This window comes from Pleurodeles waltl, chromosome 8 (genome assembly GCF_031143425.1).
Source record: "Pleurodeles waltl isolate 20211129_DDA chromosome 8, aPleWal1.hap1.20221129, whole genome shotgun sequence".
Classification (NCBI taxonomy): Eukaryota; Metazoa; Chordata; class Amphibia; order Caudata; family Salamandridae; genus Pleurodeles; species Pleurodeles waltl.
Window position 1 is genome coordinate 428,972,343 of NC_090447.1, and position 24,136 is coordinate 428,996,478.

Sequence of the window (24,136 nt, forward strand, 5' to 3'; positions counted from 1 at the left end):
ATAATAATAATAACATTTTTGTTTATTATTATTGTTCTTGTAGTTATTATTACTATAATTGTTATTATCCCATGTAATATCAAAGTATCGGATTTTTCAATGTTATTTTTTTATCCACACAGTGGATGCGGTCTGGATGTAGGTCTAAACTTTCTTCTGGGCCTGGAGGAAGCTTAGTGACGGAAAACTTCGATGCACGCACTGCCCGAATCATTAAAACGCTTATCGTCTTAAATTATATCTAGGTGCGTGTGTGTATGACAGTGTTAATTTCCTATAGGGATGCGTGAGTAGATAAGTAGATAACCCTCAAAGCCGCCAGGAACACGCCTAGACACCGCCAAAAGGCAGATGTTTGCTGCGTGTCCCCTACTCGATCAGTCTTGCTGCTGCTTCGAGGTGCTGCGCAGTAGCTGCATGAAACACACCACACAGATAATGCACAAATAGAACTTTGACAGACGGACTCACACAATTAAAAAACACTAAGGAGATGTATAAACCATCAGAAGGTTAAATATAATTTATAAACGTTTTAAATGGTGACAGATAAAGATGACAATAGCCGCACACTGTCGAAGACGCACGGTTTACACTGAAAGCTCACTGATCCCTGTGCTTCCCACATCGATCCCACTGCCCCATAAACGAAGGAGGAGAGTGGCCCTTCACAGGGTGCACTGCCGTGCGTGACATCTGGCCGCTCGTCGCCGCAGCCTGCCCCAGCCCCGGGCCTCTTTGATGTACGGTTTCCATAACCAAGAAACGGCTGTAATTGAATTCCGAGCCCTTTATTGCTATCGAGCCGCGTCGGTGGGACACGAGCGCATCTTGTACGCTGCGGGTCCCGGCTCGCGCACGGGGGAGCGTCCACGTGAAAACGTGGCGGTGATTGGTGCTTGTTCGCCGGGGACCGCGGTTCGAATCGCGCTCTCGCCGCTGTGCCAGCGCTCTTAAACAAGTCGCTTCATCCAGGGGGCAGGTTTTAAATATATCTGATGTAAGAATAACTACAGTGTACTCTTGGGTAACAGCTGAAATACCACTCTCGACCTTTCTCTCCGCTGTTCCTCGAGGCTGGTCTCACATACACCGTTTACCACGCTCGACACGGTTCTTTTAGCACAACATGTTCAAAGCGCCCCTAGCTTCTTGGAGCCATGTCTCCCTTCTATCGGCAGTTCCAGGCCACCTGGCAGGCAAGACTTTCAAGGCGCAAAGTGCACATGCGAACCTGCCAGAAAAATAGGATGACTAGGGTTAATAGTGAACCCATCAAGGATAAGGTGTCCGCCATGTTCTTAAGTTCTTAAGATGCATTCTTGGGGTCGATGTCTCGACTCACCTCGTTTGACCTGCTTCGTAAAAGGAAAGCTCAGCACTGGCACTGTGTCTCTCATACACCCATATACTGATACTGTTTGGTACCAGAGATAGCTTAAAATTTGTAGCAGTGTAAGAATTATTATTGCAGCATCACTTTTCCAAACCAGACCGAATAATAATAATAATAATAACAATATATATATATATATATATATATATATATATATATGGATAGTTTTTTCACGAAAGGCCGATAGAGTAAGTACGTGGGAAGTTTAACGTGCTTCTGTTCGTAGTTCAGAACTCGACTCCTAGAAATGCGATTTAATTAAAGCCGGATTCGCCTTCTATCCACTGGAAAGGGGCCTGGGCTGCGGTCGTTATTAAGCTTGTATTTTTAACGGGCCGGGAAGCCCACAGCGCCCAGCTGTCAGGGGCCTAATTTGAAGTTATGAGCCCGGAGTGAGGAGCCGGCAGTAATTCAATTACCACGAAATATCTGCGACTTTATGGAGCAGCGCTAAATTAAATGTCATTATTCACTGTCTCTAATGGAAATCAAGAGGAAATCAGATTAGAGCATTTGTGGAGGAAATCACGTCGCGGGTCCTAATGAAGAAGTAACTGTCTGGAGCTCTGTCCTGCGCTGTACGCCTCATATTCGAGGCTAATTGCAAAGGCACCCGGACTGCGCTTGATTTATCATCGCTTAACCGAGCGGCGAATATTGCGTTTTCATGCCGCATAACTAGTTGTGTTTCTCTCGGTTTCCACCAGCCTATTCTAGGGCTCCTCGCATTATTTAGAGGGCCTCCTAGAGTTTGCTGAACGTAGAGCTACCGGTTTCTTGCGTTTGTGTTGGGGCAGGGGGAGTTTATTGAGTCATACAAAATTCACTATCCCTTGGGGGTTCCTGTAATTCCCACCAAAGCTCCCCTCCATTTAAATCGCCCCCCTACAGTTCAGCACGAAATATTTCACATTAAAAGTAGCATTTTTTTTTTTAAAGCTGGATTCGCTGGCATATTACGATCGCGAGTCAATTATAAAGTCTAACACATTGAACTTTAATAGTGGCGCCGGAGCCTGTGCAGAAACTTCAAAGCGCACAATATAACAATACGCACTTTTTAAATTAAAAAAAAGAATAGTGTGTGCCATATAATACACACACGCATACAAATGTCGGAGGCATGACACGGCCATAAATAGTAATAATAGCTTTTCTAGGTGTAAACCGTACAACTAAGCTAAATTAATTAGTATTTTAACGTGCATTTGTAAAGCGAGCCTTCACCCCTCGCGGTATGTTGGCGCTGAATCGTAGCGGCTCGTATTTATTTTATCGACGCAGAAAAATGAAAGTCTGTCTGCACGCTCCAGTATTCGAACCCTTGGCCATAGAAAGGATTTTGCTGGGAACAGGAGTCCACTGAGCCATAGCTTGCGACGAAAACAGATCTCAGCAAATTTACCTTTTTGCCCCGTCCTGTGCAAACCACAGTTCTTCCCGCCTTCTTAATCATCCACTAACATAATACGGTCCCTTCCCTTCCCTCTAGTGACACAAGCTTTACAACCGCGTTTTTTTAGAGTGGAATTTAGTCCTTTGTACACTTCGCCTGATTTGCCTTTGTTGTTCGTGCGGAACATGAACGTGTTTCTGAAAACGAGGGACAGCTCACCTGACGGGGTCACTGTCCGCCCCCGGCCTGCAGTAAGTGTGTGGGACGGATGTGTGCATTCTTTGAGAAATGCGCCAGCTTTGGAGGATAGTCTATGGGGCGACCTCGAAGAAAGGATCTAAACTAAGGCGTGGACTGCGGGTAATAACACAGACTACACAGCTCCCAGAGGCTCCTGTGCAAGCACATTCTTTATATTCCATTTCTTTTCAACCTCTGCCGTATAATTCATTATTGATTATATTTCACATATAGTGCTTGAATTAACAGAAAACGAGTAATACAATTCAAACTTGATCTCAACAGGGCCCCCCAAAATACTGTTGCCCAGGGCACCCATAACCCTTAACCTGACACCACGATCCTGAAAAGCCTAAGACTAAAATGCTTGAGTCTGTAGGACCCAGGTACTTTTAACTAGCAGGGAGATAGCTCAGTGGGTCACAGCAAGTGGTGTTTGAGCAATTATATGTCACGTTTAATCAGTAGCTTCGAATGGTTAATGCCATGGGAACTATGGAGTTTGCAACATGGTCTTTGTAGACTTCGGTCAGAGCCGTACAATTGAGTCCTATTTCGGACAAATCCTTAAAATTGAGTCTTTGTAGATCAAATAGCCCGTCATCACACCAAGGTAGATAAAAAATGTGCTTTTGAGATGGGCAATGTTTATATGTAGTTATGTTGATTTATGTAGTGCCTACGTTTTGCATGTTAGACACTTCGGTGACATTTGCTAAAGAGTAGAAACAAGGAGCAAGCTATCGATTTTGAATATTATCACTGCAAAAAAATTGAAAATACATAATAGGGGTCATCGCCCATCAGATGCCTCCCTTATTGGGAAGGCTTAGTTGATTAAGCGTTTTTCTGAAAATTTAACGTGCTTGTTTTATCAGTCAATCACAAGAGTTCGGCGCATAATGCAAATGGGATCTAGGGGTTTAATCGCACACCTTGGAATTGGACACACACCTGTGCATTTTTAGCAAGGAAAAATTAGAGCAGACTAATCCACGAGTCCGAAGAGATGGAAGAACTTTACTTTTCTTTTCTTGTCACAGTGAATAGGACTCTGGATCAACCCCCGACTCAGCCTTACGTCCTTCTGAGATGGATAATGTGAGTTTAATTAAAGTGGATAGAAGCACTTTTGACTATTTACAGCGCCACAAAACCGTACAAAGCTGCAACAATACATAAAACAAACACTATTGTCAGACTTGTTTGTGTTAGACGTGAGCTGCCGAGCTACGGGGCGCAATAGCGCCTACACATTCAGCATTGTTCCTGGGCACTTTATTCCACTCAGTGAGCTCAGATTCACCACACACGCAGGCAGCTTCATGCAGAAAGTTACACTTTTGGCTGAGACACAGAGGCCACGGGAAGTGTGTTAGACACTCTCATAAAGTAGGTCGCATGAGGAAACCCCCAAACCACCGCAGACTAATATCGACTTTGTGGCTGAATGGGTTAACGCACGTACTGCAGAAATCTATCACCTCACGGTCGCAGGGTGTCATCACTGCGGGTCTAACCCACTCCTAACATGTTAAACGTTTTTAAATTCTACCACTAGCTTTAGTAAATATAACACAAAGCGGTGATGTGGTTTTACGTGTTTTACGCAGCATGCAACGTTTTAGGCGTCTTTCTGCCCACCCTTTGAGCGCTAAGCATGATGATTGGACTAGCAATTAATGTTCCCCATACTAGATGTGGGCCTAGAAGTCCCAGCATGCTCTGTGCTGTTGGCTGACAACCCCGAGGTGGCCGAAACCATCCTCGGGGAAACAGGGCAAGGTCGCAGCTTTGGTGACAGCCAGTTGTCCACGCGGCTGACACGAGGCCACCCTGAAAACAAGAGGCCAGTCAGTCGCCTGCATGTTATTAGCAGTCAGTTATCCACTCCAGTGGTCGCCGCTCTTGATAGTGAAGCATCCTAGTGGCATGGGCCTGTGTGACACCTCTGCCAGTTGTGGTATTAACAGCCTCCAATAATGCACGCAGTGGCACGTGTTCATGACGCAGCCAGTACACACCGATTGCATTATTTTCAGTCAATAACCCACGCATTGCTGCTACCAGCGGGCAGTTACCAGTTATGGTGTTATTAGCAGCCATTAATCCAAATAGTGGCGGCCGCGCAGCGGCCAGTTGTAAACAGTAGAATTCCAGCAGGCAGTAATCTACACACGGCAATTGGCTCATGGGCTCAGTTGGCAGCTATGGTATTATTAGCAGTCAATAACTCAACACCGCCGCGGCCCAGGCAACTGTGGTATTATCAGCAGTCAGTAATCCAGCAGTGACCTTTTCTCCCGGAGGACCCAGTTGGCAGATATGATATTATTAGCAGTCAATAATTCTACACTGCCCAGCCCAGGGACGGTTTGCCAACGGTGGAATTATTAGCAGTCAATAATCCACGCTGTGGCCTTTGCTGATGAAGGAGTCGATTGGCAGCTATGAGATTATTAACAGTCAATAACTCAACACTGCGGCCCAGGCGCAGCTTGCCAAGCGTGGTATTATTAGCAGTCAAGGATGCACGCAGGGGCACTAGCTCGTGAAGGACTAGTTGGCAGCTCTGCCATCATTAGCAGTCAATAGTCCACGCAGTGGCCTTTGCTCAAGAAGGAGCCAGTTGGGAGATATGATATTATAAGCAGTCAATAACTCAACTCTGCGGCCCAGGCGCAGTTTGCCAAATTGGGCATTATTAGCCGTCAGTAATCCACGCAGTGGACTTTGCTCGTGAAGGAACCACTTGGCAGCTATGCCATCATTAGCAGTCAATAGTCCACGCAGGGGCCTTTGCTCAGGAAGGAGCCAGTTGGCAGATATGATATTATTAGCAGTCAATAACTCAACTCCGCCGCGGCCCAGGAACGGTTTGCCAACTGTGGCATTATTAACAATCAGTAATCCACGCAGTGGCCTTTGCTCATGACACGATTAGCAGTCAATAACTCAACACTGCGACCCAGGAGCAGTTTGCCAAGCGTGGTATTATTAGTAGTCAGTAATCCAGCAGTGGCCCTTTCTCGTGAAGGTGCCAGTTGGCAGCTATGATATTATTAGCAGTCAATAACTCAACCCCGCCGCTGCCCAGGAACGGTTTGCCAACTGTGGTATTATTAGCAGTCAGTAATCCTCGCAGAGGCCCTGCGATCAGTGCCAGGTTAGGCCTAGGCGCAGCAGAGGAATGACCACCCCGGGTAATGAACGCCGTCAGAGGCGGCTCTCTGCATTAATTACTCCCTTGCAAATGACCGTCATTAAGGCAGCTCCCGGAGCTTGACGCGGAAGTGCAGTTAGTATTAATTAACCGCATGATTACCTGGCAAGTGCGCGGGGCAGCCAGGGTTGGAGGTGTTTGGTTTAACTTCAGCTCTGATCAGTGTTAAGAGATGGGTCTATGTGTGCAGCAGCCCCCAAAACGACCCCCCCCCCCCCCCACAACCACCTTCCCCACCGACTGGCGAGGCAAAGCAATGCCCGCCTATAGTCACCCGGGCAACCCTGCAGTGGCGGACGCGTGCCCGATTAAACATGTCTGCTCTGGATGGACTACTAGGGGCATTCAAGTGGGACGCCATCGTCAGTTTGTGCACGTGCAAACATAGTAAATTGCTTATTAAATAGCGCTTCATGCCAGACTTCTTTCTCGAGGAGCTCTGAATACCGATAATTACACAATTCCATGCAGCCCAATAATCAGCCAGAAAGTACTGAAAGCCGAGGCTTTGAACTCTTGAACTATAGATCACTGCTGCATGTCAGCGATGGGCGTTATCTACCGAGCCATCTTGCCAGATGCACACATTGCCTCACTTGCCATTCGCAAAAATTATGCAACAACAGCTTTTCGATCAGTGCTAGGGACCAAAAGAGCCCAAGGGAGCGTCAAAGAAACTTTGCGCCAGGGCAAAAAAGAGTAAATCCATTTCTACCAGGTTTATGTAAGAAGAATGAAAGCGAACAGTATATGCAGCAAACTATACCTTTGCATAGGTGCAAGATTTCACTCCGTAACACGATATGATATGAAATGGGAATAATAAATAATGCCCAGTTTTCAAAATGTGGAAAAGGGATTAGGTGTGAGGCAAAACCATCTCGTGCTATTTTTTATGTAGTTTGTAAACACACACACACTACACAGAACCCTTTTGCTGTGTTTTTTTTTTTAAAACAAGTTATCCAAGGATTGAGATTTTTACTGTAAAAACCTCTAGCATGCAGACAAAATTATCCGTAAGCAATATACATATTGTGAGAGTATCACAGAAGCACTTCACTAGTTGAACAAAAACCTGTGGCAAATTTCCTTGCACACTTTTGCTGCTTATCTACGAAAGCTTGAGGGAATTGTATTCCACCATAACTAAACATGTGAACAAAGTTATTCCACAATATGTTTCATGCTTTAAACTAATAATAAGTGGATAAAAGAGATTTCTCTACTCATTAAATGCAGTTGTAGTAAAATCAGTCTACGCCATGTTTTGTCTTTTATTGACTATTATTATTTAGGGCTAATATATGTTACAAGTGACTTCTTGACATGAAAGGACAGCACACAACACACAAAGACTTAGCACAAAACAAGCATTGTCAAAGCCAATAGGTCTCACCTATAAGATCTGTTGGCTCTGCTAATGTATTTTTAGCCATGATGTACAGCATCAAGGCTGCTGTGCATAATGGCAATGAAGCAACCTCCAAGTGACCTAATAAGTGCATGCATGCATGCATTCAACATTCGTGACCATGCCTGCAAATCAGCACTTTTTTCCCATCTTGAATCGGTAAATGCAAAACTAAAGTACTAAAGCGGTGCTTTAAAAAAATGAATGGATGAGCGAGTTGTGTGAGTACGTTAGGGTTTAGATGGGGGTGTAGCAACAAGTCAGGTGAGAGGAGAAGCAACATGACTTGAGAAGAAGCAACATGGCAGGTGGGTGGAGAAGAAGCAACAAGAGGAAGAGAACATGGGAGAAAGAGAGAAATGTGGAGGGTGGAGGACAGAATCAGAGGGGCCTGAGAGAGTAACTTGAGTGCTGGTGGGGGACAGAAGAAAGAGAGAGCTGGAAAACACATGCACTCCAATGATGTGCTTAAATAAAAAGGTAATGTATTTCCCTAAAAGAGAGCAGACGCAGGATAGAAGCCAATCAACTAAAGAGGTGTTAGCAAGGGTATGCTCCATGGTAGAGACAAGCACACAATTACAGTTAAGTAATCAAATAAGAAGGAGCCAAATAAAAGTAACAGAAAATCTAACTAATGGTATCCAGTGGGTGGGCTTCCATCTCCTATATGTTCTTGGTAAGTCCACAACATGTCTTTTGCAAACAAACAACTTGTGCTGTTTGGTAGGCTCGACTCAAAGAATCTCACTGAAGTCAATGGACTTCACGCCATCGCCAACTAGATGGAATCAAGCCACCTCAAATTAAACACTGACAAAACAGAGATCCTCATCTTCGGCACCAACCTTTCAGCTTGGAACGACTCCTGGTGGCCTACCTCCCTAGGAACCGCACCCACACCCACCACTCAAGCACGCAACCTAGGACTCATCCTGGACTCAGCACTCAGCATGACTCAGCAGGTCAGTGCAATCTCCTCTTCCTGCTGAAACACCCTCTGCATGCTCCGCAAGATCTTCAAATGGATCCCCATCAAAACCAGGAAAACAGTCTCCCACGCTCCTATCAGCAGCCGTTTCGACTACGGAAACGCACTCTACGTGGGAACCACGGCCAAACTCCTAAAGAAAATGCAACGTATCCAAAACGCATCCGCCTGCCTCATCTTCGACGTTCCATGCCGCTACCACATCTCATCTCATCCCACCTCAGAGGCCTACACTGGCTACCCGTAACAAAGAGGATCACCTTCAAACTCCTCACCCACGTACACAAAGCCCTCAACAACACCGGTCCGACCTCCCTCAATGACAGACTCACCTTCCACACTCCCACCCGCCATCTCCGCTCCGCCAGCCTCGCCTCCGTTCCCCGCATCCACCTCACCACTGCCGGAGGAAGATCCTTCTCTCACATCGCCGCCGCCAAGACCTGGAACTCTCTACCTCTCCCCCTACGTCAGACCCAGGACCTCCTGACTTTCAGGAAACGCCTCAAAACATGGCTACTCAAACAGTAGCTTCCCCCCCCCAGCGCCTTGAGACCCTGACGGGTGAGTAGCGCGCTTTATAAATTACCTGATTGATTGATTGATTGAATCTACCAAATGCACACATTATCCTTGATATGAAATAGCAAAAAAACAAAAATAGTAGATTTAATTCTAATTTCACATGTGTGTTGGCAGTGGTGGCAAAATGTTGAAAGCGGGAAAACATATTGAGAAAAGAAAATTTAAGCAAAAATGAATTGCCCTCTTATGTCAGAAAGTTACAACTTTTTGCAAATTCATTTTTAGGTGTTGACAAACTTGTTTTGCCTGTGAGTGAATTTTCCTCAGCATCCTCCTTTTGTCCAGAGTTACAACACCTGGTGCTCCAACTTTAAAGACTTACATTTTATTGGCAAATTACTACATGTTTACGCACATTGTAGAGTAACTCACGTTACTCTCTTGTTTTCTCTTGTGCATCTTAGACATTTCTGGCTTTGTGAAATATCTAAGTTACATGTGTGCAAGTCATCATACTTTTTTCTGGAACAAGCAATTTGTTTTTAAGGGACACTTAAGGGAAAAGCTTTACACATGTTGTCGTTATTTCCTGTTTTGGAACAGGCACATCATACTCATGCCCCGAGTACTCTTCTAAAATGGGTGTAAGACCATTTATGACAGACTGTACAGCTCAAAGAGGAACACTGACTGCTTAGAAATGGAGTGAGCAGCTGTAGGTTTTCTAAATCTCGCAAGGCCACCTCAACATTTCATTCTTCCAAGACCGGTAAATTGAGTACCATTAAATTGTTTAATGGTAACATCTATTATGTCCAGCAGTTAGAACCCACAGCAGTACAGTATGAAGTGCTACATACATTTTTTTTTTTGGTATTGGTAAGAACTTTTTTCTTGCAAATAATCCCTTGACGTGAGTGAGGGTTTTATGCAGTGATAGCATTTCATAATGCAGGGTGTCTAACCTGAATGTACAGGGCCTCATTTACGAGGCCCTAGCGGCACACTGCGCCACCAGAGCATCATATTATTTGATGCTCCGATGGCGCAGTGTGCCGGCTCATATTTAGAAGGCCACACAAAGCTACCTTGCATGAATTTTCATGGCCTTGTAAATATGGACCCCTTTCAAGCATAACACTGCGTGAAAGGAGCGTTCCATGCCTGTTGCTTGGGGTGTTCCTATACAACACCAATGGAACCTGAAAGAATCTGGCGTATTCCCAGATTAACAAGTCTGGGAATGCATCAGGTTCCTACTCCACCTCTGGGATGGAGCAAGAGTGGCGCATTGGGGAGAAATATCTTTATTTCTCCCCGTTTATTCCTCTTTGTGTGTGTGCTGCAGTCTGCAGCACACATAGAAAGAGGAAAACCTCCTGGGATTGTTATTGTGCAGGAAGGCGTTCCTTCCTGCACAAATACAGTCACCCCCATAACGCAGGCTCCCTTGCACCGTGGTACAAGGGAGCCTGCATTGGCGCATGGCAGCAATTTGTGCACCAGTGCAGGGGGAGAGGACAGAAATGCACTGTATCTTGTAGATATGATACATTTCTGCCCTCTCCCGGTGGCGCTGCAAGGCACTTGCTGCACCTCCCTGCAGCACAGGCCTTGTAAATGAGGCCCTCAGATTGAACCTTTTTATAGATCTGAAATAAGAGTATGCTGTCATTTCCCCCATCCATGCTTGTCAGAATCATTTACAGAGCCCAGGTCAAAAAATTGGAGGGGGTCTTACTCAGGTTGAGAATCTTTTTTTAATTAAAAAAATATGTCCTGCAGGTTAAGAGAAGGCAAGGCAAAGTCAGCATTTAGTGGTATTTTTTCTGCCTCGTCATTAGGAAAAAGTGCAGCGTGATCCAGTAGCTATGAGGTTGTGTTTACAAGAGAGGGTTTACTGAAGTGGTAATTCTGTATTATCTAAATTCAGATGTGGAGAGTTGGAAATCATCAAGTGCGAGAGGACACACATGCGATTTTTAATGAAGTTCAGGATCCATGTCAATCCTTAGGATCATCTGTGTGTCATGTCCCTATTCAAGTAGGGTAAAGCCTAAACACTGAATCCAAGGAGCAAGCTGAGCAACATAAATGTTAAAAAGGGTAGGGCTGGGGGATGATCCGGAAGGTAACCCAAAGGGTAACGAGTTAAAAGAGGATTGCTAAGGAGCCCCGGATACTGAGATCTGGCAATCACGCAGGAAAGAAGCCATTGTAAAGTCCTACCCAAAATGCCCTTGGGTGCCCGCTGCTCCAGCACAAATGAGTGTGAGACAGTGATGAAAGCGGTAGAGAAGTTTAAAATACTCAATGTTGCATGCCTGTCCCTATCCAGATTCATGCTGCTGTGATTAGAACTGTTTCTGTGCTTAAAGAAGCTTGGAAGCAAAACTGATCCCCATCTCTGTCTCTCTGTCTGTCCCTGTACCATCAGTGAGAACATCCCCGGTCTCACTTTCCTCCTCTCATATCAGTGCCTATCTCTTTCTCTCAAGTGCCCATCTCTCATCAGTGACCACTTCCGAATCTGTCCGTGTCACTCTCCCTCTCATCAGTGCTATTCTCGGTTGCTCTGTCACTCTCGTCTGTGCCCACTTTTTTTTACCTCTCCCTTATTAAGGTCCACCTTTTTGTACCTTTTGTACTCTTGCTCTCTCATCACCGCCCACACCCCTTGCATGTTCTCCCTCAGCAATGACAACCTCTATCTCAGTCCCATTTTCTTTCTCTTATATAAGAGTCTACCGCTCCCTCTACATTTCAGGTGCCATATATACCACTCGGTCTCACTAGCACCTACCTCTGCCTCTCTCTGTCTGTCTCTCCCTCCCATCCGTGCCATTCTCTCCTTCACCGTCTCACTCTTATCTGTGTCAACCTCTTCTGCTCTATCTTCACTTCCCACATCTCATTCTCTCTTATCAGTGCCACCCTCTTGCATACTCTCTCACATCAGGACCCGCCTCCTGTGCACACCCCTAGAATCAACCTCAGTGTCTCGTTCCTCAGTTATCTCAAGCCATTATGTGCTTTAACTTCACATTCAAACGAACATCACCAGAAAGCTTAATAGAAGATTTAGGCGTGCTGGCAGAGTCATCACATGGCGCACAAAACGGTAGCATAATATGTGTATTTTATTATTTTTATATATTTATAACTGTGAGTCTTCACAAGCATATATTTAAAACCGCACACACTCACACACAGTATCTAGCCACACGTTAACATGTCCATAGCCTCAACATCACTGACTTAATATTTCATGTCAACTCATGACAAGAGGCAACATATCTGATTACTCATGAGTCGCTATATGTTAAGGAATCATTCATTCTGAGACCATGAGAAAATGTCTTTAGCTTGTATTCGTGCCTCTTGGTTAGCGCAGAGAGAATTGTTTCCCAGCTCCAGTTCCTCTTCCTCGTCAGGGTACTTGCAGAGCTCAGGTTTTCTGGGTTTCTACGTCTATCTGTGGCGACGTGGTTTAATCGTGAGTCGTGTTCAGCAAGCCTGTACCTTTTGAGTGTCTGTCAGTACTGCTCATTCGTGCCACAGAGGAGACACATTGTTGAGCTGTGGTGCATGTTCAGGGGTCCATTCCATATCACTTTTGTGTTCCCCTTCGTTGTTGTAAAGCCTTTCAAAGGCTACCTCTCGTTTCCTTGGTCTGGCTTGCGCCCTTTCTCTCTCTCGCACACTCTGTCTCACGCTCTCTTTCTCTCAATTCCCATATCTCTCTGATGGAACCTTCTTCCTTGGTCTTCTCTCGGGGGCAGCCAAGGCTAGCCCATCATCTACCAGGTGAAGAAGAACTTTCTGTGTCTCAATAGGTCCAAGACCACATTTCCTTTGCTAGAGCTGACAAAGGAGGCCAGTAGATCATTTGAGTGGCAACCAGAAGGGGCAGCATCAATATAAGTGAGAAATGTAAAACACCTTTGTCCCTGGTTGGCGTCAGATCACCCCCTTCTAATCAGCATGTCCATGTAGTCATAAAGGAAAACAACATAAAACTATAGATTCAGCATTCAGTTGGACTGACGACCTCAATAGGGTCCTGCTTGGTCTGCATTTAATTACCAAGGAGCAACCTCAACAACCCAGAGGACCCAAGGTCTTGCAACAAGTGTTTGCTGTAAATAGAGTCAAATAGACCACATCTACTGGCAAAGATAGCACAACGATCCTAACTTAAACTTTTATTCATTTGTATAAATACTTGGAAGTAAAAATGCACAAAATCACTAAAAACGAACTCACAGTCGTAGCCAGGAATTTAATATAGAAACGAATTCATACTCATAATCAAGAATTTGTACAGAATCCATAAGCACTTGAGAATCCAGACATTGGCAAAACAACCAACCAAGGTAAGTCTTTGGGCTCAAAGAAGAGTTTTTAAACTCCCTTTTTAATCATACCGGACACCCAATGACCATAATGTCCAGTGTCATAGCGAAACTTAATGCACCCCCCGCAAAGTTCTAAGTGTGGAGGTATAACATCATGCTTGATAGTGCACTATTTGCAGATTTCACAGAAGTGGGCTATGGACTCTCTTTGAAAGGTCCACATTGAACGCAGCTAATAAATGAAGGAATTATTTTGACGTCTTGTGTTGTCTCAGTGGCATCCTGGTTTAGAAACGATTTCTGTTCCTGGGATTGTGGTTCACTCAGGGAGTGAGCATTCAAGGTACACTCTCTCACCAGTGCACTCTTCTCATACAGTGCCTTATTAATACTATCAAATTAATACCACTCTGTCTCCCATCTATAGACTCCCCTATTGCTGTCTGCTGTCGATGTTCTCTCAGTTTTCTGCCCCTGTGGTTGCTCCTTTCATGTTCTCACTGGTGGGTGTCATGTTGTTTGGCAAAGCAACTTTTTGTGTTGAAAACACAGCTAGAGGGCTTTGGGTCAGTCTCCTTTAAACCGGTCACTTGCTTGAGAGAGCCCCCCTTCAGCCATTGGCTTGAAACATTTTCAGTCACATCTTGGAATAGGCCAGAAGATATTTTATTCTCACCATCGTGCTGTTGTCTGTAATCTTACATCTCTTATGAAGTGTTTCCATTGAGTGCATAAGGGTCTATTTTTTATAGGAAACTACAAACATCACACATTTGTTACAGTTCAGTGTTTATTTTATTAATGTATTGTATACAAAAGCAGACAATTTTGTTTTTTACTTTTTCACTCCAAGACAAATTGGTTATTTTTGCTGCAAAAACACATGAACTGCTAGATAGCCTTCCCCTGCTGGTTTCCATTAGAGAAATGACTCTTTGGCATCCATAACAACTATATTCAGCTGTTAAGATGGCAATACAATTCAGCACACTATGCAGGTTCCCTTTTCCGGCTGCAGGGCTGCTGCTGGGCAAATGCAAATTCGGCTTTAAAAAAATCAATAGGTCTAACTTATGCAAGCCAGACGTGTTTGCTTTTCCAATGCTTGTTGTTTATTAGCTTCAGTTCCCTCCACTAGCGTCCTTCCATCATCTGCACCCCTAACGTGCTCTACAGATTCTCTGGCACAGTCCTTGCTATCTTCCATCTCCATCTCAGTAGTCAAGAAGAAAGAGACAGGAATCAAAAGTAAGTAGGGCAGTTGGTGGTTGGCTAAGGCTGGGTAGAAGGTCACGCCTTTGATGTCATCTAGGGTCAAGGGGTATATGTCTTTTCCATTACCTTATAGGAATTTTTGGTGAATCAGCTACATGTACCACACTAGAGCCTTCTTCATAAGCTTCAGCATATCATGACGTCCCTCTTCAGTGCATCTCTGCCTTTGTATTTAATAAACATTCACAACAAATGTTCTTTTTGGACCATTGTTGGACCTGACCCTTTTTGCAGGGTTACCCCCAAACGTTTTGCCTTCTTCCACCTATTTTTCTGACCTGTTTTGGTTGGCTGTAGGACTCTGGGCACTTTACCCATGCTAACCAGCGCTAAAGTGCATATGCTCCCTATCTAATTTGTAGAGGTGATTGGTTTATCCATTATTGGCACATTTGATTTGCTAGTAAGTCCCTAGTGTAGTGCACCATGCACGTCCAGGGCTTGTAAATCAAATGCTACTAGCGGGCCTGCAGCACTGATTGTGCCATCCACACGAGTAGCCATGTAAACATGTCTCAAGCCTGCCATTGCAGTGCCTGGGTGTGCAGTTGTTAACTGCCATTTCGAGCTGGTAAATGCACCCCTTGTTAGGCCCAAACCTTCCCTTTTACTACACGTACGTCACCCCTAAGGTAGGTCCAAGATATCCCCATCTGCAGGGTGCAGTGTATTTAAAAGGTAGGACATGCACTGGTGTGTTTCACATGTCCTAATAGTGAAATACTGCTAAATTCATTTTTTGCCAGGCCTATCTCTCCCACAGGGTAAGATGGGTGTTGCCTTGAAATGGTTTTTAAGTGTAATTTCCCATTTGCGGAAGTTAGAGAAATGGAGTTTGGGGTCTCTGAACTCACAATTTTAAAATGCATCTTTTTGTGAAGTTGTTTTTTGAATTGCAGGTTTTAAAACTCACTTATAGAATGTGGGCATTTTCTTGCTTAACCATTCTGTCCCTCTGCCTGTCTGTGGAATACACGTCTGTGTCAGGATGACAGTTGGGCTGTTTGTGAATTCACTCTAGACAGTCACACAAAAGGAGCTGAGATGTGCTCTGCATATCCTGATGGCCCATCACGAGGCTGATGGGTCTTCCTGAGCTAGGGCAGTGGGGGGGAGTTGCCACTTGTACCTGCATAGGACTCTGCCTGTCTTCACACAAAGCAGCCTTCAACCCCCTGGAGTGTGTCTGGCACCGGGGCATGGAAAGGCAGGGTCTTGTGCACTACAAAGACTTCTCTTTGAAGTTTGCCTACTTCAAAGACAGAAATGCATATAAGTACTGGACCTTTCATACCACATAGTTAGAACACTTCTGGACTGCGGACAATCTGCCAGGATGTAGAGCTGGATGCTTTACGAGGGACTGCCACTCTGACTGTTTTGTTGTGCTGGCCTGCTGCTTGCTCCTTCTTTCCTGGAAATTAAAGAACTGGACTTTGCTTTCTACATCCTGCTTTCCAAGGGTCTCCAAGGGCTTGAACTGAGCTTGACTCCTGTTAAGATGTCTCAGGGCCTTAAAGACTTCACCTACCAGTACTTGGGCTCTCTTGCTGACAGTCCTGATTTGCCAAGTGGTGCAAAATCCAGTTCCTGGGCCCTTAGAAGTGAGTTCTGCAACACAGGCCCAATACCGCTGCAGCACCTCCAAAGTCCCACACAACATAAGTACCGTGTCACCGACATCAGTGACGCTCAAATCCACCCCAGCACCTGTGGCCCGGTGGTGTGATTGTGACACCGCGAAGTCGACGCCTCACATCTTGACCTGCTGGATTCATTGACCCCGCCTTGTCATAAGGGCCATCACCTCACCAATGATGCTGCATCACCTCCCCTGCAACTACAAGGGACTGATGCCTCATCTCCCCTGCCCAGCAGTAAGGCACCAAAGCCTCACCTCCTCAGTAGTAGCAAGAAACTGATGCCGTACCAGCTCCAGCAATGCCTTACCTCCCTGACTCCATGCAATGTCTTTGCTTCCTCAGCCTTTTCCAAGGTACTATACCTGGGGACTGGGTGATGCCGTGACCAGCACACACTTCCTCACAAGTGGCATCGGGCTGTTGGGAACGACTCCGTCAAGATTATGTGATAACCCCAGTTGGAGCTATTGTGTTTCTAATCACTTTACTAAGATTTCATCTTTGAAAATTCTTATTTTTACTTGTGTATGTTGGATTTTGTCTTGCTTTAATCAGATAGGTATTGGCTGTGTTTCTAAACTGGTTTAGAGTACTTTTGTGGTGTTTTCACTGTGTTACTGTGTGTGTGTGTGTGTACAAATACTTTACACATTTCCTCTGAGATAAGCCTGACTAACCATGCCAAGCTACCAAGGGGGTGAGCAGGAGTTATCTTAGCTGTGTGACTCCCTTCCCCTGACTAGAGTGAGGGTCCCTACCTGGACAGGGTGCAAACCCCTGGCAACTAGAGACCCAATTTCTAACATTGCTGATCAGCAGGAAAGACAGGACCTGTATTTGTACTTGACATACAGTGATTGGTGTACACCAATTCAATATTGCAGACCATCATGAGACCACATACAGTTTTTCCTTTTGGATTTTTTTTGCCTTCTTGAAACTGTGCAACCCTTGAGTTTTGGCCACAATCATGTCTCAGTCTGGTGAGCCATCAGATATAGCTGCAGATTCGGTGTTTGAGCAGGAGAGGTTGGAAACATATACAGTGCCTCAGATCAAAAAGTTCTGCACGAAGTTCTAGTGTTCTTTTAAAGGCCTCACTAGGAAGGAGTAGCTGCTAAAGCGCTGAGGGCCTAGTTGGCAGCTAGGAAATCTGGTGAGCACACAGAGGATTGGAATGATGTTGTGGAGGAGGAGGAACAAATTCTGCACCTGGGATGTCTGGAGGAACCAGCATCGTCTGTGGAGCATGGGCAAGCCTGAATGATGGAAGAGCTCCCTCCAGAGATGGCAGCAGTGTTTCCTCCCCAGGTCTGTCTTCAGAGGAGCTGGAGAGTAGGCAATTGAAACAAGACAAGCTCCAAACTGAGACAGTAAAAGAAAAACTTGCCATAGAGGAAAAAGAAATAATGATAGCTCATGAGCTGAAATTGTGGAAGTTGGAGCTGAAAGCCAAGAGGGCTGAGCTCAGCTCAGCTCAGATGGTGGCAGCAAAAGTGTCATGTCCAGTACTGAAGAAAGGTCCACATATCCAAAGACTTCTGAGGAGGGGGTGGCATACACCACTAGGCTCAGGCATATGAGGTGGCTCCAGTGGTGCGCAAGATCCCTGAGGTGGATTGGGGGAACTGGCATGGGGAGTCATATTCCTAGTGGTGGGAGGGGCACTATACTGGCTCTAGAAGGGAGTGACAGGGAGAGCTTTATCTCCACAGAGGAATCCCTGGTTAGGGAGTATGGAGTCACCCCAGTGAGAGTAGGTTGAGTTTGAAGGACAGTCAGATACTGTCACACCAGATGGGGGATGGGTGGGTACTTTTTCAAGGCACTCGATGGTTGGGTGAAGGGTAGTATGGACAACACATTTGAGGAGCTGCACAACTTGATTACTAGAGAGCATATGTTCAGTCACGGTTCTCCAGAACTATGTCAGCACCTGGTGGAGTCTGGGTTCTCTGACCCCAGGGAGCTTGCAGTGGAGGCAGATCTCTATCTCTGGGTGAATGCCAGAGTATCTGTGTTGGCACTGGGGGAGTGATCCCAAGGAGGAAGGTTTTCCCCACAGAGTGAGGGGGAGGGTTGCAGTGACTCAGGCAGGTCCCAATATAGTAGGGGGGAGAAGGGTCCCAAGTCCTATCCAGGATTGGGAGGAAGGGTGAGGGTGGGAGTGAGCCACCGACCCAGGGTGCCATATCTTTAGCCCCAGTGCTTGTATTGCTGTCAGAGTGGGCACAGGCAGGGGGTCCTGGTCTGTACCAGGAGTCCATCCGCTGATGGGTGTCCCATTGTGTAGGAGAACTTGGGGGCAGCTGTCACAAGTGTCTCCAACAGTTCTGGTGTCTGGCAGTGCCACTCCAGACAGGAGGGTACAGAAGCCTAGACCATGAACAGCAGCAACGGTTTCATAAATTCTGCTTTATGGACTGAAGAGTTAGAAAGCACACTATCACTTTTTCTACTCAGTTCAAGGGAAGGTACAATTTTAACTTGGCGGGTTAATAAAGTCAATCACTGAAAAATGAGTTGACAAGAGGACCTGTAACTTAAAATAATAATGAATTCAGTTCATGTAATAAACAACAAGGCTACTTCTGACATCTTATGCTTTTTCTCCCTCTCCAGAGTGTGCTTCTTATGTGCTCTCTTTCATCAGTACCTTTCACTTATGTTGTTATATGGCATCGATTTCCCATCCTCTCCTTTCCACTTTTGCCCATTCGACCTCTACCTCTCATGCCCCTAGCATCAGTACTATTCCCACATGCGCACACAAGTTTCCTGCTCTTAAGCTCCCTCCGTCATGTGGTCTCACAGACTCTAACACGTCTGCTCTCCTCCTTTCAGGTATGGTTCCAGAACAGAAGAGCAAAATGCCGGAAGCAGGAAAATCAGATGCATAAAGGTAGGTCCCTCGTGGAGCTGTGGTTGGGAATGCAGACAATATTGGTGGGCATCAGCTCAGGCAGTGATTTCTACAGATCTGAAATGCTAAAGAGATTGAACCCTCTGTCGCAGGTGGTGATTAGTCCTAGGTGATTTTGTTGTTTAGTGGAATGCAGAAGGGAAATAGCTACAGTTCATGAAATTTCGCATTTGTGTCATGCGAATGGTGGAAATCAAATTTTGCGAAAAAAAGTGTCACAGCAGTGATTTGTTGTTTCGCAGTGATTAACTTGTGTTGTATTCAGGTAGAAAGTTTTGTCCAACTCTAGTAGAGATTTTAAACTAGCATTATGAAAAAATGTTTTAACAGAACTGATATACACCAGATCAGCAACATGAGCAAATCTATTACACTGTATTATGGCAGGGGTAGGAAGAAAGCATGGATAAAACAATGTATCACTCTTATGAGAGGTTGTGAGCGCTCGCAGTAATAGGAAGTGGTGATATGGAGGTGCCATAAAATAAAGAAAGGATTACGCTAACTCCAAAGGTAATGAGAAATAACGTTGAGACTAATTATAGTGACATATGCATTGGAAAGTAGTCCTAGCATGAAATTTACAGTTTGTGGAGAATCGCCTCTGTGACAAGGTTTACTGCCATTCTTGCTGTCCTTTCACAGCAGAAGGTACCACACATTTATCGTTGGCAAAGGTACGTAATGAGATATCACAAAACTTATAGTGAAAAACCAGACCTTTTTAACTACATATATATATATATATATGTATATATATATATATACATATATATATACATATATATGTATATATATACATGCATACATACTAATATGAGCTTTTAGCCATCCATCTTCATACATTGGCCTGTTCTTGTGTCATTCAGATACAGATTCAGATTCACTACAGAATAAAGCATGAGGCAATTGGTCACCTACTTCAGCCATTGCTTAGCCGACTGTGAGAGATGGCATTCTGCTCTTTCACAAGAAGCAGTTTCACACACAAAGCAGTTATCTGTACATCAGAGGCTACTGTCACACTATATGCGTTTTGAGACTAAAAACAATTTATTTCTGCCATTAGACATTTTTTTAATTGGCTCACTCCCACCCTCACCCTTCCTCCCAATCCTGGATAGGACTTGGGACCCTTCTCCCCCCTACTATATTGGGACCTGCCTGAGTCACTGCAACCCTCCCCCTCACTCTGTGGGGAAAACCTTCCTCCTTGGGATCACTCCCCAGTGCCAACACAGATACTCTGGCATTCACCCAGAGATAGAGATCTGCCTCCACTGCAAGCTCCCTGGGGTCAGAGAACCCAGACTCCACCAGGTGCTGACATAGTTCTGGAGAACCGTGACTGAACATATGCTCTCTAGTAATCAAGTTGTGCAGCTCCTCAAATGTGTTGTCCATACTACCCTTCACCCAACCATCGAGTGCCTTGAAAAAGTACCCACCCATCTGGTGTGACAGTATCTGGCTGTCCTTCAAACTCAACCTACCCTCACTGGGGTGACTCCATACTCCCTAACCAGGGATTCCTCTGTGGAGATAAAGCTCTCCCTGTCACTCCCTTCAAGAGCCAGTATAGTGCCCCTCCCACCACTAGGAATATGACTCCCCATGCCAGTTCCCCCAATCCACCTCAGGGATCTTGCGCACCACTGGAGCCACCTCATATGCCTGAGCCTAGTGGTGTATGCCACCCCCTCCTCAGAAGTCTTTGGATATGTGGACCTTTCTTCAGTACTGGTCATGACACTTTTGCTGCCACCATCTGAGCTGAGCTGAGCTCAGCCCTCTTGGCTTTCAGCTCCAACTTCCACAATTTCAGCTCATGAGCTATCATTATTTCTTTTTCCTCTATGGCAAGTTTTTCTTTTACTGTCTCAGTTTGGAGCTTGTCTTGTTTCAATTGCCTACTCTCCAGCTCCTCTGAAGACAGACCTGGGGAGGAAACACTGCTGCCATCTCTGGAGGGAGCTCTTCCATCATTCAGGCTTGCCCATGCTCCACAGACGATGCTGGTTCCTCCAGACATCCCAGGTGCAGAATTTGTTCCTCCTCCTCCACATCATCATTCCAATCCTCTGTGTGCTCACCAGCTTTCCTAGCTGCCAACTAGGCCCTCAGCGCTTTAGCAGCTACTCCTTCCTAGTGAGGCCTTTAAAAGAACACTAGAACTTCGTGCAGAACTTTTTGATCTGAGGCACTGTATATGTTTCCAACCTCTCCTGCCCAAACACCGAATCTGCAGCTATATCTGATGGCTCACCAGACTGAGACATGATTGTGGCCAAAACTCAAGGGTTGCAAAGTTTCAAGAAGGCAAAAAAAATCCAAAAGGAAAAACTATATGTGGTCTCATGATGGTCTGCAATATGGAATTGGTGTACACCAATCACTGTATGTCAAGTACAAATACAGGTCCTGTCTTTCCTGCTGATCACCAATGTTAGAAATTGGGTCTCTATTTGCCAGGGGTTTGCACCCTGTCCAGGTAGGGACCCTCACTCTAGTCAGGGTAAGGGAGTCACACAGCTAAGATAACTCCTGCTCACCCCCTTGGTAGCTTGGCATGGTTAGTCAGGCTTATCTCAGAGGCAATGTGTGAAGTATTTGTACACACACACACACACACACACACACACACACACACACACACACAGTAACACAGTGAAAACACCACAAAAGTACTCTAAACCAGTTTAGAAACACAGCCAATACCTATCTGATTAAAGCAAGACAAAATCCAACATACACAAGTAAAAATAAGAATTTTCAAAGATTAAATCTTAGTAAAGTGATTAGAAACACAATAGCATAAAATGCATAAGTCACTATAATTAGTCTCAACGTTATTTCTCATTACCTTTGGAGTTAGCGTAATCCTTTCTTTATTTTATGGCACCTCCTAATCACCACTTCCTATTACTGCGAGCGCTCACAACCTCTCATAAGAGTGATACATTGTTTTATCCATGCTTTCTTCCTACACCTGCCATAATCCAGTGTAATAGATTTGCTCATGTTGCTGATCTGGTGTATATCAGTTCTGTTAAAACATTTTTCCATAATGCTAGTTTAAAATCTCTACTAGAGTTGGACAAAACTTTCTACCTGAATACAACACATGTTAATCACTGCGAAACATATATATATATATATATTTGCAAAGATTTTGCAGGTCTGTCAACACTAACATTTTATAAAAGCAATGACAAAGCAAAACAAGCATTGGCAAAGCTAAATGGCTGAGGCAGCCAGTGACAGACTGATTAGGTTTGTTGATGCTTGTTTAGATAGTTAAGGAAGGGAATGTTATTGTAGATAGAATTTAAATTTGATCCAGTTAAATATTCAAATTAAGAGAGGATGAAGGAAGACCCACTACACATCTTCGGTAACTGTAGCCAGCGATTGGAGATGGCATCTATCTAATATCTTTCAAGTGAACCATTTCTTGCTTCTCCTCCCAGGTGTGATCCTCGGCACAGCCAGTCACCTTGATGCCTGCAGAGTTGCACCATATGTGAATATGGGTGCACTGAGGATGCCTTTCCAACAGGTAGTTTGTTTTTTTTCCAAGTCATAATGTTTGCATTGGATAAATTTGTTTGTTGTTTGCTGATTTATGTCGTTTTAACACAGTTGTGTCTTTTTTCGATAATTTGTATGTTTTGATCATCATGTCTGGGCGATCTTTGGCTCTAAAGAAGTGAATAATTTGTTAGATGTCACCTGAATCTGCATAATATTATTGTCCAATTAGCATCTTGCATTTGCATTAAACCTCCCAACAGGAGAAAACACTTGTTTTTAAAGGGATTAGTGGAAACAAATAGAATGGACAATGTGGCTTTGTTTATTTGGAAATTTACAGTATTTTTTCAAGGAATAATAGGTGGCTTGTTCCATGAATCTACCCATAGAACATACATTTTAAGATTAACTTGCTTGGTTGGTTGGTTCTATGGTCTTTACCACTGACAAATGTAAACACCATAAACACAAACAAGTTCTTATGGTATGATCAATTATGCGCTACTTCTTTTTCTTCTCCATCCTCTTAGTTCATCCAATAATTGTTATTTACTTGCATCTGTCAAGTAAAGGCTGACCAAAATTATTTTGTTTTGGGTGTAGGTCTATTTAAGAAAAAATATTTCCTGCACATTTGTACATTGCTTTTCAAGGGGTATTATGTAGTAACTTCACACACATAATAAAAATGTTTAAATCTGTGCATTGAAAATATATCAGCGTACAAATGTGCACATACGCATGTTAAAATGGGCTCTGTGCTGTACTGACATGTCATCGAAGCTGTATCCTAGCCTGCGATTAATAAAAAAAAAGTGAAATTAATGTATGTAACTTGCTCCACTTGCTCCTAATAATGTGCCCCTGGGATGGCTAATTGCATCCTTTGCGAGATTCCAAAATCCCTTTTGGAAGAAGCTTAGCATTCTTTATGTCCCCAGTTCACATGGATCTGATTTTCTGTGCCTGGACAGAATGCAAGGGGCGTGGACTTCGCATGCATTTGAACCCATGACCTTCAATCTGCAGCTATTACAGCTGGTGCATTAAACCCTTGAGCCACATCCTTTGAGTCAGCTATTTTAATTGAGACCTATTAAGTCCCACGACAAAGATCACATGCCTCGTAGCGGAATACCGATGAACACATTTAAATTACATTACACTTTATTACATTTTACCAAGTGAGGTAAATGCCTTGAAAAGTAAAGCTTCTTT

At 44.6% G+C, this 24,136-nt stretch overlaps 1 protein-coding gene across 2 annotated transcripts in view; it reads left to right on the plus strand.

Moving 5' to 3' along the window:
* Positions 1-24,136, plus strand: part of SHOX (SHOX homeobox) — a 56,052-nt gene that overhangs the window by 13,771 nt on the left and 18,145 nt on the right. The window contains exons 3-4 of one of the 2 annotated variants that reach the window (XM_069204315.1): positions 19,306-19,363; positions 22,855-22,946. In XM_069204315.1, the coding sequence (XP_069060416.1) occupies positions 19,306-19,363; positions 22,855-22,946 (150 nt within the window). The remainder of the gene's footprint in view (positions 1-19,305; positions 19,364-22,854; positions 22,947-24,136) is intronic. The other variant, XM_069204313.1, reaches the window with a different exon arrangement.